A 15,730-nucleotide genomic window follows, 5' to 3' on the forward strand; every position below is an offset into this window, starting at 1 on the left:
AATCACCTTAAAAGTCTTGTATTTCTGTAAATTTTTTTTTTCATGGGCCTTCTACTTTGTGCTTTCTTTGAAGGCCATAGAGTAATGCTTAAAATGAAAAGCTCATAATTCAGTGACATTTCATTAATGAAAGATCATTTATATGGGTAATGTGGTCTCATTTATCAAACTCTGAAAATAGTACATCTCTTGTTCCGCAAACACAACAGACCCTACTGTGCTTGGAAAAATAAACGGATAATCTGATTGAATATATGTGATATATCAAGAGGAGAAACATGAGGTCTTGCTCAGATACTTACACTTGGTGTATTATGGCTCCATCTGTTGTCTCCCTTTGAATTATGGAACGACGGTGTCTTTTTAAGGACTGCGATGGGAAGAAAGCCATAGTGTATTAAACCTTCCTAGATGTCTTATACTTATATGTCTTATTAGTGTTGAACTTAAAATGCTGGTAAGAACAGCTACCATGGGAGGAGGTAAATTAATCAAAATAACACACACCTACAGTTATAGAACAACAGACATATCTACAGTTTTAGAAACCACAGGTACATTTAGAACCCCAGAACAGCAGACACACCTATAGTGATTGAACAGACAGACGTAACAATAGACACACATATAGCCACAGGAGAACAGGCACAGAGGCACAGAGATTACAGAGCAGAACACAGACCCACAGACACATTACAATAAATACATCTACAGACACACTTATAGCCACAGTACGACAGAACATCTAAAATTGCAGAACAAGCTACGTATTCCAACAGCCACAAAACGCACAGGCACCACTTACAGTACTGCTGCATCTGTGATCATTTTTGTTTTTAACTATAATAAATATTAGGTAAAATGTTTGTATAGCCAAAACTTTTTTAAAGGTTTGTTGTGTAGATTTCCAATTTCCAGTCTCAAAGATGTAACAGGTAAGGAAAGGAGATCACCAAAAGTGTGAGGAATTCCCCTCCTAGACACTTGCCCCCAAAACAAGTGTCCTCACTGGAAGATTCACTTTCACCTCTTGTTCTGGTGACAAATTTAAACATTTCGATTTCCCCTCACTTTCTGTCTCTGTTATAGGTGTATTTCAACTTTTGCAGCCAAATTGGGATAGCATCTAATTAATGTTTGCTACAAGTTTCCACTAATATAGCATATCCTACAAATATATATTTTCATTGCTGATTACCTTCTTAAGTGTTTTTTACATGCCTAAAAATCCAACCTAGCTTTCTCTTGCTTTTTAACAATAAGGACGGGTGGCGGAGTAATATTTACCATATGTGATCCTGTCTGTACTGTGCTGGAAGGTCTCATTATCAGTTATAAACTAGAACTGTTGGCACTATACAAATCCTGTATAATAATAATTTGAACACTATCTGTCCTAACAAAGGGTTAAAGATCTCAAAGCATCAGTGGTATAATGTATGGCTTTGCACTTTTAAATAACTGTTTCTTATCTTCAAATTACTATTTAATCGAAGGAATAGAAGCCTCCCAGAGAGTCATATGTATAAAGTCTGGTGCACACTACAGTTTTTTTTCCGTTCAACCCAGAGGGAACAAACAAAAACTGTTGGTTCCGGTCGGAGCCACAGTACTCATTATTAGAAGTAAGTACAGCGATCTCACCGTGTTTTTTTTTTTTGAACCGGCAAATGTCTCCTGACATTTGGCCCGTGTGTACCCGGAACTGGAAAGGTGATAAATGTTTTTTTTTTTTTATTATTATTATTTATAGGTATGCTGTGTGAATGGGAACACCTAACAAACATATTGTGTGAGTTTCTCAAATTTCACAGCAAAGATGCATATACATTTTAAAGTGAAATTTCACCCAAAAAGAGAAATTCTGCTTTTCTCTCCCCTGTAGCCTACTTTTTTGGGATTTTTTTGTCTTTCTGGGAGCAGGTACCTATTTCTGGCAGGTACCCCCCTCCCACTTCTGTTCAGCTTGCCTAGATGAGCTGAGTGGAGGTTCATCTCCAATCCTCCCTGACCGCAACCTCATGGGACACATAACACATCCAGGGAGGCTGCAAGTCCATTTAGAAAGTGCAGAGTGACCTGGGCATGCACAGTGGGGAGCTGGCTGTGAAGCCACAGGTAGTCAAAGCCAGCTTCCAACAAGCAAGATGGCTGCACCGGAGACCCAAACACAAGCGAAGAACCGGCCAAGGTGATGTCAATACTGGACCTCTTGACTGGTAAGTGTGTGTTTATTAAAAGTCAGCAGCCACAGTATTTGTAGCTGCTGTCTTTTACTTTTTAAACAAATGACCAGAGCTCCTTTTTAACTACACTAAGTTTAGGTTTATTGGCTAGGGTGAAGCAGGCAGGCTTTGAAAAATTCCTTTTGTCTCCTTCCAGGTGTGATAAATTTGTGGTTCAGGGATAAATGTAATTGGCGTCAAAACCTTTTCCAACCAAAAGTTCTATGCTAAAAACAATATATCAGACATACGTACACATCCATAGAACACCAGACACCCTTCAAGCCACAGCACAGCATACACACCTATAGCTACACTGCTACAGAACAAGAGACATTCACAGACACAGCAGATAACTCAGCCATGAGTACATGTAAACCAAAGAACTGAAAGGTCATATACAATTAGAATAATGAGCCCACCTAGAACCCAGATAGTAACACATAGAGACAAACAGTAGAAACATTGCTTTATTAACGAATAACAAACAGACAAAAAGTACAGAAGGAACAGACATTTTACCCACTGCCTCACAAACACAAACCTGACATTACAAATATCACATTCTGTTTTTATAAATATATATATATATATATATATATATACGACTGCACAAAAAAATTATTTTAAGCGCCCTGCGCTTCTATGACGGGTTCCTTGTATTTACAGTCTTGTAAATAAATTTAAAAGGTAAGGTGGTAGCATATAGTTACAGTAAATCTGTGATGTACCTAAAATACCAAATTTACCTAAAAAAAGAGAGCTTATATTTTGATCTATTATTGTAGTGTTTACCTTAAAATTAAATTTTTACATGCACAGTTTTGGTACTGTATTAAAGCTAAAGTTTAGGTTTGATTTTTTTTTTCTTTTTTTTGTTGGGCATAGTTACTATGGTCCAGCTTTGATCAATGTATGTATGCATACCTTGCACTTGATCGAGCCTTTGTAGGCTGCAAATCACTTTAGTAGTCATTGCTATTATAGTGAGATCAGCAGTCTTCCGGGTCAAGCTGCTGCAGTTCTGCAAAGTAACCAAAACCTGAAGGGTATGGAGAATGTGGATAGTGCTCCTACTTTTTATCAGAAAGGAGAAATTCTCTTTCATTTTAGTGGTGTCAATTTAATTGATCATCAATGCAACTTCTGATCATTGTTATGGGTTACTGAACCTTGTATTTTTGCTCTTTGACCTATGCAACAGGCTTGTTACACAGCAAAAACACAGGCTCACTTTTGCAAAAACAGAAGCAAGATAATAAAATAAATTGCTATTTTTAGATAAGAATTGAGATGTAATTTCAGTGGACAGAAGTGATTTTAGTTAAAGGTGACAACAAAAGTTGTTTACCCATAACAACCTTTCCCAGACTTGCTTACATTTTTTTTTGTTTTATTCAATTAAAAACATGTAACTAGTCATTATGGGTAATACCTCAAACAATAAATAAGGCCTGTAGTGCATTCACTGTCTTCTATTGACAATAACCACTTCTAAAGTGTAGACCGGAAAGGAAACACTCTTGAGGTCTCAGCCTTTGACCACCCTGTATTCAGCAATGGCACCAGAAAAATTCTCACTCTATTTCCCCAGGTATAAAGCAGCAAAAAGAGCGAATTCCTCCTGGAAGGAGTCCTAATAAAGTAAAGCTGCCCCTATCTACTTCTTTACCTGCACTGGATGCGTTGACCTGACTATAATTATTAGCTGTAGCCTCTGGAGGACCTGGCGCACCAGCTAAAGCATAGGAGGACGAGAGTGGCAAGATGGAGGGTGGACTGAAAGTTGGACTGTTGGATGCCCTGTTGGGTTTAGGGGTCACAGTGCTGTACAACTGGTCCGTAGGCTTAGCCAACATTGTGCGCGGTCTGACGTTATCATACTGGTGGTGAGATGAGGTTGGTGCCTGGTTCCCAGAGGTGGAAGGTAGACTTTTAGACCCAGATGAGACTGATGGAGCTGGTGGCTTCTTTTGCACCACTGCGTACGTATTATTCATGTCGGAGCAGTCCAGCGGGAGGGACATACTGTACCAGGAGAAAGATAAGGCAGTGAGTTTGTTGATTATAAAAACATCTCTTAGCAATTATAGAACAGCCTTTACTGCTTCTATTGTAGTCTTCACAAATCATTTAATTCATTTAATTTCAATTGAATGAATTTACAATAAACATTCCCTGTCATTGCTTGTTGAAACATTCACCTACTCTTAGGATTTGCCTGTCTTCATCCCCATCTAGTTTTTACAATTTTTTTTTTGCAAAATTATTTTTATTTGGTATTTCCAAAATTTTAATTGCAGCAATGCAGTAACAATTCAACTGACAACATAAAAAAAAAAAAACAGAAAAATTACAGTGTCAGCCTCAGCAAAATATACCAGCTTAAGGTCTCCGCCCGAACATAGGGAGGAGGCAAGTGACCAAGAACAATGCAATTCAACAATAATATAAAAGGTGAGCAGCATGAGCTAATTACCACCTCTCCCCACCCACAAACAGTAGTGACAGTTTATAATTCAGAGTATATGACAGCCATCAAAAATCATTTATACAATACTAGACACACAGGAAATATATATTGACCCCTGCACTTCATACCCAAACAAGCATTTGCTCCTTAGTGAGAAAGTGACGGCAAGCACCATCTGTACAAATTGTATTATAAACAGGGAAGTATTAAATGCACCTGTTTCAATCTGGGACTGTATATATTTTTGCCAATCTGGCAGGTGTGAGATAGACCCTATGGAGAAACTTATAATGTATTAAACGGTCTCTACTAGACACCAGTCTGGTAAAGGGGATATCCCAAATATCCTCCCGGTCTAAACTAGGAGCCAGCACAGCCCACACTAACACACAGGGCCTCAGCAGTTTAGGAGTTTGAGGGAATAAGTTCTTGTAAATTGTAGACAATGGTTTGGTCAGTGAGTCATCCCTGATTAGTACTTCCATATCACTGGTCTCTAAATTTAGAAGACAGTTTCCAAATTGGGACTGGAATGGGTGCCGCAGTTGTAAGCATGAGAAAAAATGAGAATTGGGTAGCCCAAAACATTCTTTCAAAACATCAAAAGTCACCAGTACACCATGGGACACTACGTGCTGCAGAGTCTTAGTTCTGTACTTAGTCCAAACCACTTGGTCCGGATACGTATATAAATGCACTAAATTTGGATTCTTCCACAATGGCACATGAGGAGACTGTTGACGAGAGCACCCTTACGTGTAACCCCTCGCCACACACCACACTTGGAGCACAGAGCGCATAGAGCAGGTAATTTTGTGGGGAGACTTCGTACCTTTATATAAAAAATGGTTAAAGTGGTTGTGAACTTAAAAAAAAAAAAAACTGCCAGCCCCTCTCTTTTATGAAGGCATTGTACACTGTGTAAGTTTTTGTGTCAAACAATGCCTCTGAATACTTTTTTTTAAGATCTGTTTTGGCCGGTCATGTGACCTCCAGCCGCTCTCCTACTCCGATCTAGGTGCCACAGCAGGAGGGGGCAAGATCCCCTCTGACGTAAGCATGTGGAGGTCATGTGACCGCTGTACTGTCCACTCAGCCCCTCCCACTGTAGCCCTTAGATGGGAAGGAGAGCGGCCAGGGGTCACATGACCACCCAGAACAGATTAAAAAAAAAGATATATCATATTTATAGGCATCATTTTCCACAAACACTTACACAGCGTAGGATGGCTGCATAAAAGAGAGGGGCTGGCAGTGATATTTAATTAAGTTTACTTTACCACTAATAGCGGGATGGGAGAAGGGGGCAGAGATGGCCCACACCCACAAAAGAGCTGACAGGCAGGGAGGGAGGGGGACCTGCGGAGGGCAGCAGGATGACAGAGACACGTAAACTGACCATAATAATCGGGGATCAGCAGCCATGCTTACCGTGGTAAGCACACCAAGGGGAACACAGGAAAAGGCATAATCAACCAGGTTTTTTTTATAGCTTAGAGAGGGACAGATTATACAGCACAAACACTGTGCTGTTTAACCTGCTATAAGGGAAGAGGATCTCTTTATTTTTTTTTTGTTACAGGGTTACAACCACTTTAAGGGTCTCATACGAACCGATACACGCGAAGCATCATCATAGGGAGTAGTGAGCCAACAGTTTGCAAAAACCAATTGCCCATTCAGGAAATATTTATAGAAACTGGGCATCGCCAACCCCCCTTCCTTCCATGGTTGTTGCAAAATCGCCATTTTAAGGTGAGGGGCCCCACCAGACCACAAATAGGATGAGTGGAGACTGATTTTGGACCTGAAAATTGCATTGGGTATAAAGACTGGGGAATTTCTGAAAATGTATAAAAATAAGGGCATCATTTTCATTTTTCTCCGATTTATTTTACCTATTAAGGAAAGCAGAAGATTCTTCCAGGCCTTCAATCTGTGTTTAAGATAAGTGAGGAGTGGGGAGACATTTAGGGTAATATAATCTGTCACAGAAATGGTCACAGTAAGGCCTAAATACTTTATTTAGAAACCCATTGAAGAGGGACATCTGGGTCTGTAGGCTCTTGAGTTGGGTGAAAACGCAGCAGGAGAATTTTAGACCAGTTTACCTTCAAGCTGGACACCACAGAAAACCAATCTAGGATAGTCAATGCTTCCCTTAGCGAAGACCCAATGTCTCCAAGAAGTAACACAAGGTCTTTGGGATACAGGGCCATTGTTTCTTTGAGGCTACCCACACGGATTCCCTGCAGAGATGGCGAGCAGCGCAGCGCGATCGCCAAAGGCTTCATCATGAGTGAGAACAACCCTGGGGATAAAGGACACCTCTGCCTAGTGCCCCTGAACAGTGGAAAGGCCTCCGACAAGCAGCCACAATTTTTACAATTCTTTAGTGGGAAACTCCGCAATAAACATTAGTTGTATGTATTTAGTGGTTAAAAAGACCATGCTGCCAGACCAATATTTGCAACAAAAATCTTCCCATAAGCGCTTTTAACATACTTTATGAAAACTATTATCTGTAAAAAAAACTACTTTATGTAGATATCCAAAAGCCCTTAGACCAGGGGTGCCCAACACGTAGCCCGCTGGCCCTCTTTGTGCGGCACTTAGTGTCCTGAACGTCCACTTCTTGGGCAACACTTTGAAGAACGGCAGCTAGCTGCCAGGTACTGAAACACTTTCTGTGTTCCAGCGCCTGCCACTGAAATACATTGTAATGTAAGCAAAGTTATCTCCCCAATAACAATAATAAAACTCAAAAAAGTGCAGCACTAAAATATTTTGCAATCATATAACAAAAAATATACACAAAAATAAAAAAAATGAATACCTTCTATCACATATCATGCATGTATTAGTAGCGTGATCATATATAATCTCATAAAAGAGATGATAATATGAGATTATATATATACGAAATTAATGCTTGTGTAATATGTGATTGGAGGTATTCATTTTTTCCTTTCTGTGTATTGTTTAGTATTACTGCATCAGTCTTAGAGATAACCTACAAACCCGATTCCAAAAAAGTTAGGACACTGTACAAATTGTGAATAAAAACAGAATGCAATGATGAGGAAGTTTCAAATTTCGATATTTTATTCAGAATACAACATAGATGACATATAAAATGTTTAAACTGAGAAAATGTATCATTTTAAGGGAGAAATAAATTGATTTTAAATTTTATGGCATCAACACATCTCAAAAAAGTTGGGACAAGGCCATGTTTACCACTGTGTGGCATCCCCTCTTCTTTTTATAACAGTCTGCAAACGTCTGGGGACTGAGGAGACAAGTTGCCCAAGTTTAGGAATAGGAATGTTGTCCCATTCTTGTCTAATACAGGTTTTTAGTTGCTCAACTGTCTTGGGTCTTCTTTGTTGCATCTTCCTCTTTATGATGCGCCAAATTTTTTTTATGGCTGAAAGATCAGGACTGCAGGCTGGCCATTTCAGTACCCAGATCCTTCTTCTACGCAGCCATGATGTTGTAATTGATGCAGTATGTGGTCTGGCATTGTCATGTTGGAAAATGCAAGGTCTTCCCTGAAAGAGACGACGTCTGGATGGGTGCATATGTTGTTCTAGAACTTGGATATACCTTTCAGCATTGATGATGCCTTTCCAGATGTGTAAGCTGCCCATACCACACGCACTCATGCAACCCCATACCATTAGAGATGCAGTCTTCTGAACTGAGCGCTGAGAACAACTTGGGTTGTCCTTGTCCTCTTTAGTCCGGATGACATGGCGTCCCAGTTTTCCAAAAAGAACTTCAAATTTTGATTCGTCTGACCACAGAACAGTTTTCCACTTTGCCACAGTCCATTTTAAATAAGCCTTGGCCCAGAGAAAACGCCTGCGCTTCTGGATCATGTTTAGATTTGGCTTCTTTTTTGGCCTATACAGTTTTAGCTGGCAACGGCGAAAGGCACGGTGGATTGTGTTCACCGACAATGTTTTCTGGAAGTATTCCTGAGCCCATGTTGTGATTTCCATTACAGTAGCATTCCTGTATGTGATGCAGTGCCGTCTAAGGGCCCGAAGATCACGGGCATCCAATATGGTTTTTCGGCCTTGACCCTTAAGCACAGAGATTGTTCCAGATTCCCTGAATCTTTGGATGATATTATAAGCTGTAGATGATGATAACTTCAAACTCTTTGAAATTTTTCTCTGAGAAACTCCTTTCTGATATTGCTCCACTATTTTTCGCCGCAGCATTGGGGGAATTGGTGATCCTCTGCCCATCTTGACTTCTGAGGGGCACTGCCACTCTGAGAGGCTCTTTTTATACCCAATCATGTTGCCAATTGACCGAATAAGTTGCAAATTGGTCCTCCAGCTGTTCCTTATATGTACAGTTAACTTTTCCGGCCTCCTATTGCTACCTGTGCCAACTTTTTTGGAATGTGTAGCTCTCATGAAATCCAAAATGAGCCAATATTTGGCATGACATTTCAAAATGTCTCAATTTCAACATTTGATATGTTATCTATATTATATTGTGAATAAAATATAAGTTTATGAGATTTGTAAATTAGTCCATTCCTTTTTTACTCACAATTTGTACAGTGTCTTAACTTTTTTGGAATTGGGTTTGTACATACCCCCATCCAATTGATGAAAATTTGCAAGAAATGTAATTATGTATTTTTTTCCCTTTTTTTCAAGTTTGTAAAGATGCTATAGGCACTTTTGTTGGTTCCTGACCAAGCAGCTTTTGATTAATGTCAATTTGCGAAACGCGTTGAACCAGTCTTTACGTACTATTGATATAGTTTGTATTATGACCTGTTGGTCATTTTTTGATGTAAAATGTTTTTAATAATTTTGTAGAATTTAATAAAGCTTTATTTTATCTATATATGCTCACCTTTGTGTTGATAACCTAATACCCGTGAAAGTCCTAGCCAATAGGGCCACAACACGACTAGGTCTGTGGACCATGTCATCAGGTGTGTGCACCCCTTTTCCTTTCCTTCTTTCTGTACATATTTTTTGTTATATGATTGCAAAATATTTTAGCGCTGCACTTTTTTGAGTTTTATTATTGTTTATTAGGTTTATTAGGTGGCCACCTTTTGTGCTAGCAGCTCCACCTCCAAAGCCATCACTGATTCTGTATTATAAAGTTATCCCCCGTTCTCCTTGTGTACACTGAAGACAGTATGCATTAGTGCTGGAGTATATACCACACTGCACTGCACTGACACCAGAGGACGAGGGGCTACATTTCACTGTAACTGCACTTGAGGTTTATTATTGCTGTCACTGACACCAATGATCACTCCAACTTTCCCTTGAGTGTTCATTGCTGTACATTGCAAAAAAATGTAGCAGGATCAACATTTTCAGGCGTTGAGGTGCATTAAAGTCCATTTATTTTGAATGGGCTGCCTAACTTTACATAATACACCCCATCGCAGCAGCCCCAGCAGACTCAGCTGTCAGTCAAATGTCAGAAATCTCCTTTGCTCCTCCCCACCAGCTGCATAAAAGTTTGTGTAGGTAGACAAGGGAAGAAGGAGCTGGGCCAGAAGAGACAGTAATTAGACACTCGTAGAAGAGGAGAGGGGTGCAAAGAGGAAGGGGGCAGTGCTAGGAAATTTACTCTTTCTGGAGTGTCAATTGGCTACCAAGTTTAGAGGTACATTGCAAGTCACAAAAAAATGTTATTAGAAAAGAATATGCAGCCTATGTTTAGTAAAAAAAAAAAAAAAACACAACAATCGCCACAAGGGGGACATGACTAACTAAAATCCCTTGTGTTGTGGATCCTGCATTCTTTAAAATCTTCCTGCATCAATCCCACCCCCTCCCCTAGAGCTGTAACCTTCTGGGGGGGGGGGGGGCTGGGGTAATAAAGCTCAGGGAGCTGTGATAGGCACTCATCAATATTGTCCAACTATGCCCGCTCTTTCCACTCCCCTCCTCCATTCATAGATTCCGATCTATGAATGGAGGACAGATGGAAGAATGAAACTTCAGAGTGCCTGTCTCAACTCCCTAGCTCTATTAAACCCTGTAGGAGCCAACAGCACAGGGGACACATCAAAGTAATAGTAAATCAAGTCCCTTGTGCTGATTTTTTTGTTTGCATTTTAACTACACTTAGACTTTATAATACTTGGTGATCAAAGAAGTTGAGTGCACTTGCTCAGCATCATATCCAGAGGTTGTCTTTGGGAAATAGACGTATGGGTGCTGCCAGTATTGCTGCAGAGGTTGAAGAAGTGGGGGTTAGCCTATCAGTGCTCAGAGCATAAGCCGCACACTGCAACAAATTGGTCTGCATGGCTGTCATCCCAGGAGGAAGCCGCTTCTAAAGATGATGCACAAGAAAGCCCACAAACAGTTTGCTGAAGACAAGCAAACTAAGGACATGTATTACTGGAACCATGTCCTGTGGTCTGATGAGACCAAAATAAACGTATTTGGTTCAGATGGTGTCAAACGTGTGTGGCGGCAACAAGGTGTGGAGTACAAGGGCAAGTGTGTCTTGCCTACAGTCAAGCATGGTGGTGAGAATGTCAAGGTCTGGGGCTGCATAAGTGCTGCCGGTACTGGGGAACTACAGTTCATTGCGGGAGGGGAACCATGAATGCCAATATGTACTGTGACATGCTGAATCAGAGCATGATCCCCTCCCTTTGGAGACTCGGCCGCAGGGCAGTATTCCAACATAACGACCCCAAACACACCTCCAAGACGACCACTCCCTTGCTAAAGAAGCTGAGGGTAAAGGTGATGGACTGGCCAAGCATGTCTCCAGACCTAAAACCTATTGAGCATCTGTGTTTGAAACAGATCAAAGTGAGGAAAAAAATAGCCATGCCCGCCCTAATACAGTACAGAAACACCAAGAAACCCTCTAGTGGGACTTTGAATGAACTAAGAAACAATGTTGAATAAATAATATGAAAATATGCAATTGATTGGAGTATCAAAATTGGGTTGAATACATAAAATTTATTCAACCCGATTTTGATACTCCAATAAATTGCATATTTTCATATTATTTATTCAACGTTGTTTCTTAGTTCATTGCCCTTCAAAGTCCCACTAGAGGGTTTCTTGGTGTTTCTATTGAGCATCTGTGGGGCATCCTCAAACGGAAGGTGGAGGAGTGCAAGGTCTCTAACATCCAGCAGCTCCGTGATTATGTCATGGAGGAGTGAAAGAAGCTCTGGTGAACTCCATGCCAAAGAGGGTTAAGGCAGTGCTGTAAAATAATGATGGCCACAAAAAATATTGACACTTTGGGCCCAAATTGAACATTTTCACTTAGGGATGTACTCACTTTTGTTGCCAGCGGTTTAGACATTAATGGCTGTGTGTTGAGTTATTTTGAGGGGACAGCAAATGTTATACACGCTGTACACTCACTACTTTACATTGCAGCAAAGTGTAATTTTATTTAGTCTTGTCACATAAAAAGATTTAATTAAATATTTACAAAAATGTGTGTATATATATATATATATATATATATATATATATTTATATATATACACACATACCCACAGGCATGGGTTTGAGTTTTGGGATGCACACCCTAATGCAATAGCCTGCGCACACCTATGGGAGTACTGTACATTCTGGCCATCATCACTTGGATTTTACAAAGCAGCAGAATGGATGGGGCATCATAAAGACTACCTTTGCTTCTGCCCCGGTCTACATGACAGTGGGAGGGTTCACAGCAACCTAAAAACCCACATATATTATAAATGGACCACTAAATCTCAGGAGGCAACTCATGGGTCTGAAATGCTGGATGCCTGCCCCTCTTTATAAACAAACCACTTTATCTGAGCAGCCCTATGCTAAAAGTTAAAAACAGGCTTGCTGAAGGATAGTAAGGAAATGTTTTAGTCAAAAGTGTATTTGCTAGCGTTTGTGGGACAAGTGGGACCTTTTTTTTTTTTATTCTGAGGTACGAATGAGCAATGCAGGTGGTTTTATATTAAGCAAAATCAATAAAAAATGATTTATAAAAAGGTCAGTGATAGAATTAATAACTATAAAGAGCGGAAGAATCAAGGAACCCACTGTAGTCAATGAAAAAGGAATTTGTTAAAGATGCAGCTGGATAGACAGAAAGTGAGCTCTGATTTGGCTGTTTTGGGGAAACTGCATATTCCATTGAAATGCCAATCTCTTCTTTGCTAGTCACTCAGCTAGAAAGGCATTACAGTGGGGAAACATACTGATTTAAACACACTTCTTCTTAGAAGCATGGTTAAAACACAAATAAAAACCTTACGGAGGTTAAAACAATTTATAGCAAAACCTGACCTGTTCGCAATCTGTCCTAAAGGCACACACAACTGTTTTGGCAGGAGTTCCATGTTAATGCCATCTACTCTTTTTAAGACATGTTGACAAGCATGTATAAAACACAAAAACATTTTGAAGACATAGGAAACATCTTGTTCGATATGGTTTCCCTTTTCAGCATTGACTACTCACCATGGACTGAGATCCTTCTTCCGAAGCAAGGCCTGGGCACGGGAAACGTTCAGCTGAGGTGCCACATCGTCATAATAGGGTGTTTTATTCTGTATGAAGAGGGAGAGATACATACAGAATAAGCAGATGAGTTGGGGCCATAACCATATCTGTGAATAAATCAGGAAGTCCCTCTTCCTGTTTTCAATGCAAAGAACAAAAGAGTTAACCCTATTCTGTCTGCAATGGGTTCATTATTTATCAGAGATAAAAAAAAAAAAAAATTGAAAGAATCCTAATGGGCTGCAAAAGAAAAGAGACCGCAGTTTAAAATTGTTTCCTTTATCTCCTGACAGCTCAGCATTTTACAAGATAATTTTTTTTTCACTCTTATTTGAAATTTAATAAAAACTATTGAAACAGAAATTTTAAATTGTTTTTAGGCTAGTGAAAGACATGTGATTGGGGTACAGTGAAGAAAAACTGAATTTTTGTAAAATCTTACCTGTAAAATTCCTTTCTCTGAGTCCTGCGACAATCGCCGCCACCTCTAAGTCATCACTGTTGGATATTGACTTCCTATCCGCAGGAATAGCTAGGCATATAGACTTAGTCCAAAGACAAAAGGCATTAGCATAATTGGCATATACACACCCATGGGGGCTGTCCTATCTGGTCAATACCCCCCTGCATCACCACTTCCAACTCAGTTTGGTAGCATAGCAGTAGGTAATAAGAACCCCAAAAGAGGGGCGGGGGCGGCGACTGTCGGAGGACTCAGAGAAAGGAATTTTACAGGTAAGATTTTACAAAAATTCAGTTTTCTCTTACGTCCTCCGACAGTCGCCGCCACCTCTAAGTCATCACTGTTGGGATGTCCCAAAGCAGTATAGACATGAGGGGTGGGAGACGCAACCGTAGAAAATGCAACGCAGTACCCAAATCAGAGAAAGGAATCTTACATGCACTGTAAGAGAACCAACTGGGCAACAGAAAAAACACTGCTCAACAGGAGCAACAGCCCAGGAAAGCAAATGCCAACAGCCAGGGACCCAGAAAAAAATTCAAGGGACCATCATAGCACTGCCGCACTGAGAACTGTGCGGCCAAAAGAAGCATCAGCTGATGCTAGAACATCTACTTTGTAGAATTTTGAAAAAAGTGTGCACCGACGACCAAGTCGCAGCCTTGCACACCTGGGCCATCGAGGCCCAATGCCAATAGGCCCAGGACGCACTCAAAACCTGGTAGAGTGCGCTGTAACAGGGAAGGGCGGAACCCATTCCTCCAAGGCATACGCCTGCTCAATGGTCTGTCTGATCCATTCGGCAATAGTTGCTGCAGACGCAGCCATGCCCTTCCGAGATCCCTCAGGAAGGACAAATAGGGAATCCGTCTTCCGAAAGGATTCCGTAGACGACAGGTAAACCCTGATCGCCCTTACAACATCCAAATAATGCAATGTAATCACCTTAGGATGCATAGGCTTCGTACAAAGCGAAAGCAGGACAATGTCCTCATTAAGGTGGAACTCAGAGATCACCTTGGGAAGGAAGGATGGGGGTGGTCGCAAAACCACCTTATCCTTGTGAATTATCAAGTAAGGGGAGCGGCAAGACAACGCTGCCAGCTCCGACACTCTGCGAGCCGAAGTGATCGCCACCAGAAAAGCAACCTTTTTCGACAGCAGAGGCAACGATTTTTCCCTGATGATTTCAAAGGGAGCATGCTGTAACACGGACAGAACCAGGTTCGAGTCCCATAAGACAGAATGTCGGTCACCTCCCGGGCCGCTCGAGCACTCCTGGTGCCCCCCTGGTGGTTGTTGTAGGCCACCGCGGTAGCATTGTCCGTCTGTACGCGGACAGGCAGGCCCCGGAGACCGTCCAACCACTGGAAGAGACAGAGTTTGATTTGTAACTCCAGCACATTTATCGGGAGGGAGGACTCCCCCTCCGACCAAGTGCCCTGGGCAGACAGGTTGCCCAGGACTCCACCCCAGCCCGATAGGCTGGTGTCCGTGGTAACCACCGTCCACACCAACGGACGGAAGGACTTGCCTTCCGCCACCAATGGGGACTGGAGCCACCACAGAAGAGCCAATCTGATCTGATGACTCAAGGAGACATCCTGACCCAAGGACAGAGGCAGTCTGTCCCACCCGGCCAGGAACACCGTCTCGGGAGCCCGCGTGTGGAACTGAGCAAAGGGTATCGCCTCGAAGGCCGAAAACATCAACCCCAGGCCCCGCATACAGGTCCTGAGTGACGAGGACGGGTAGTCCCTGAGGGACCTGAGCTTGTCCCGCAAAGTCCGGAGGAAAAGAACACCTTTTCCTGAGCAGAGTCCAGAACCATTCCCAGGTAGGGAAGGCGAAGTGATGGAAACAACGCCGATTTTTGAACGTTGATGGTCCATCCGAACTCCTGGAGCGTCTGTACCGTGATGGACAGATCGCGCACAAGGCCCTGGCTGGCAAGTGATCTCAGAAGTAGATCGTCCAGGTAACCCAGGACCGCAATGCCCTGGGCCCTCAGCAGGCCCAGATCCGGCGCCAACACTCTGGTAAA

The 15,730-nt window shown here is 41.6% G+C and overlaps 1 protein-coding gene across 1 annotated transcript in view; it reads right to left on the minus strand.

The window, feature by feature from the left end:
- Positions 1-290: 290 nt before the first annotated feature.
- PTPN18 (protein tyrosine phosphatase non-receptor type 18) overlaps positions 291-15,730 on the minus strand; it is a gene marked incomplete at its 3' end in the record, with an annotated part of 160,080 nt that continues 144,640 nt past the window's right edge. The window contains exons 12-14 of the mRNA XM_082264282.1: positions 13,182-13,270; positions 3,898-4,253; positions 291-370 (exon numbers count right to left, since the gene is read on the minus strand). Of these exons, the coding sequence (XP_082120408.1) occupies positions 291-370; positions 3,898-4,253; positions 13,182-13,270 (525 nt within the window). The remainder of the gene's footprint in view (positions 371-3,897; positions 4,254-13,181; positions 13,271-15,730) is intronic.

This window comes from Pelophylax lessonae, assembly GCF_965119305.1.
Source record: "Pelophylax lessonae genome assembly, chromosome: 7".
NCBI lineage: Eukaryota > Metazoa > Chordata > Amphibia > Anura > Ranidae > Pelophylax > Pelophylax lessonae.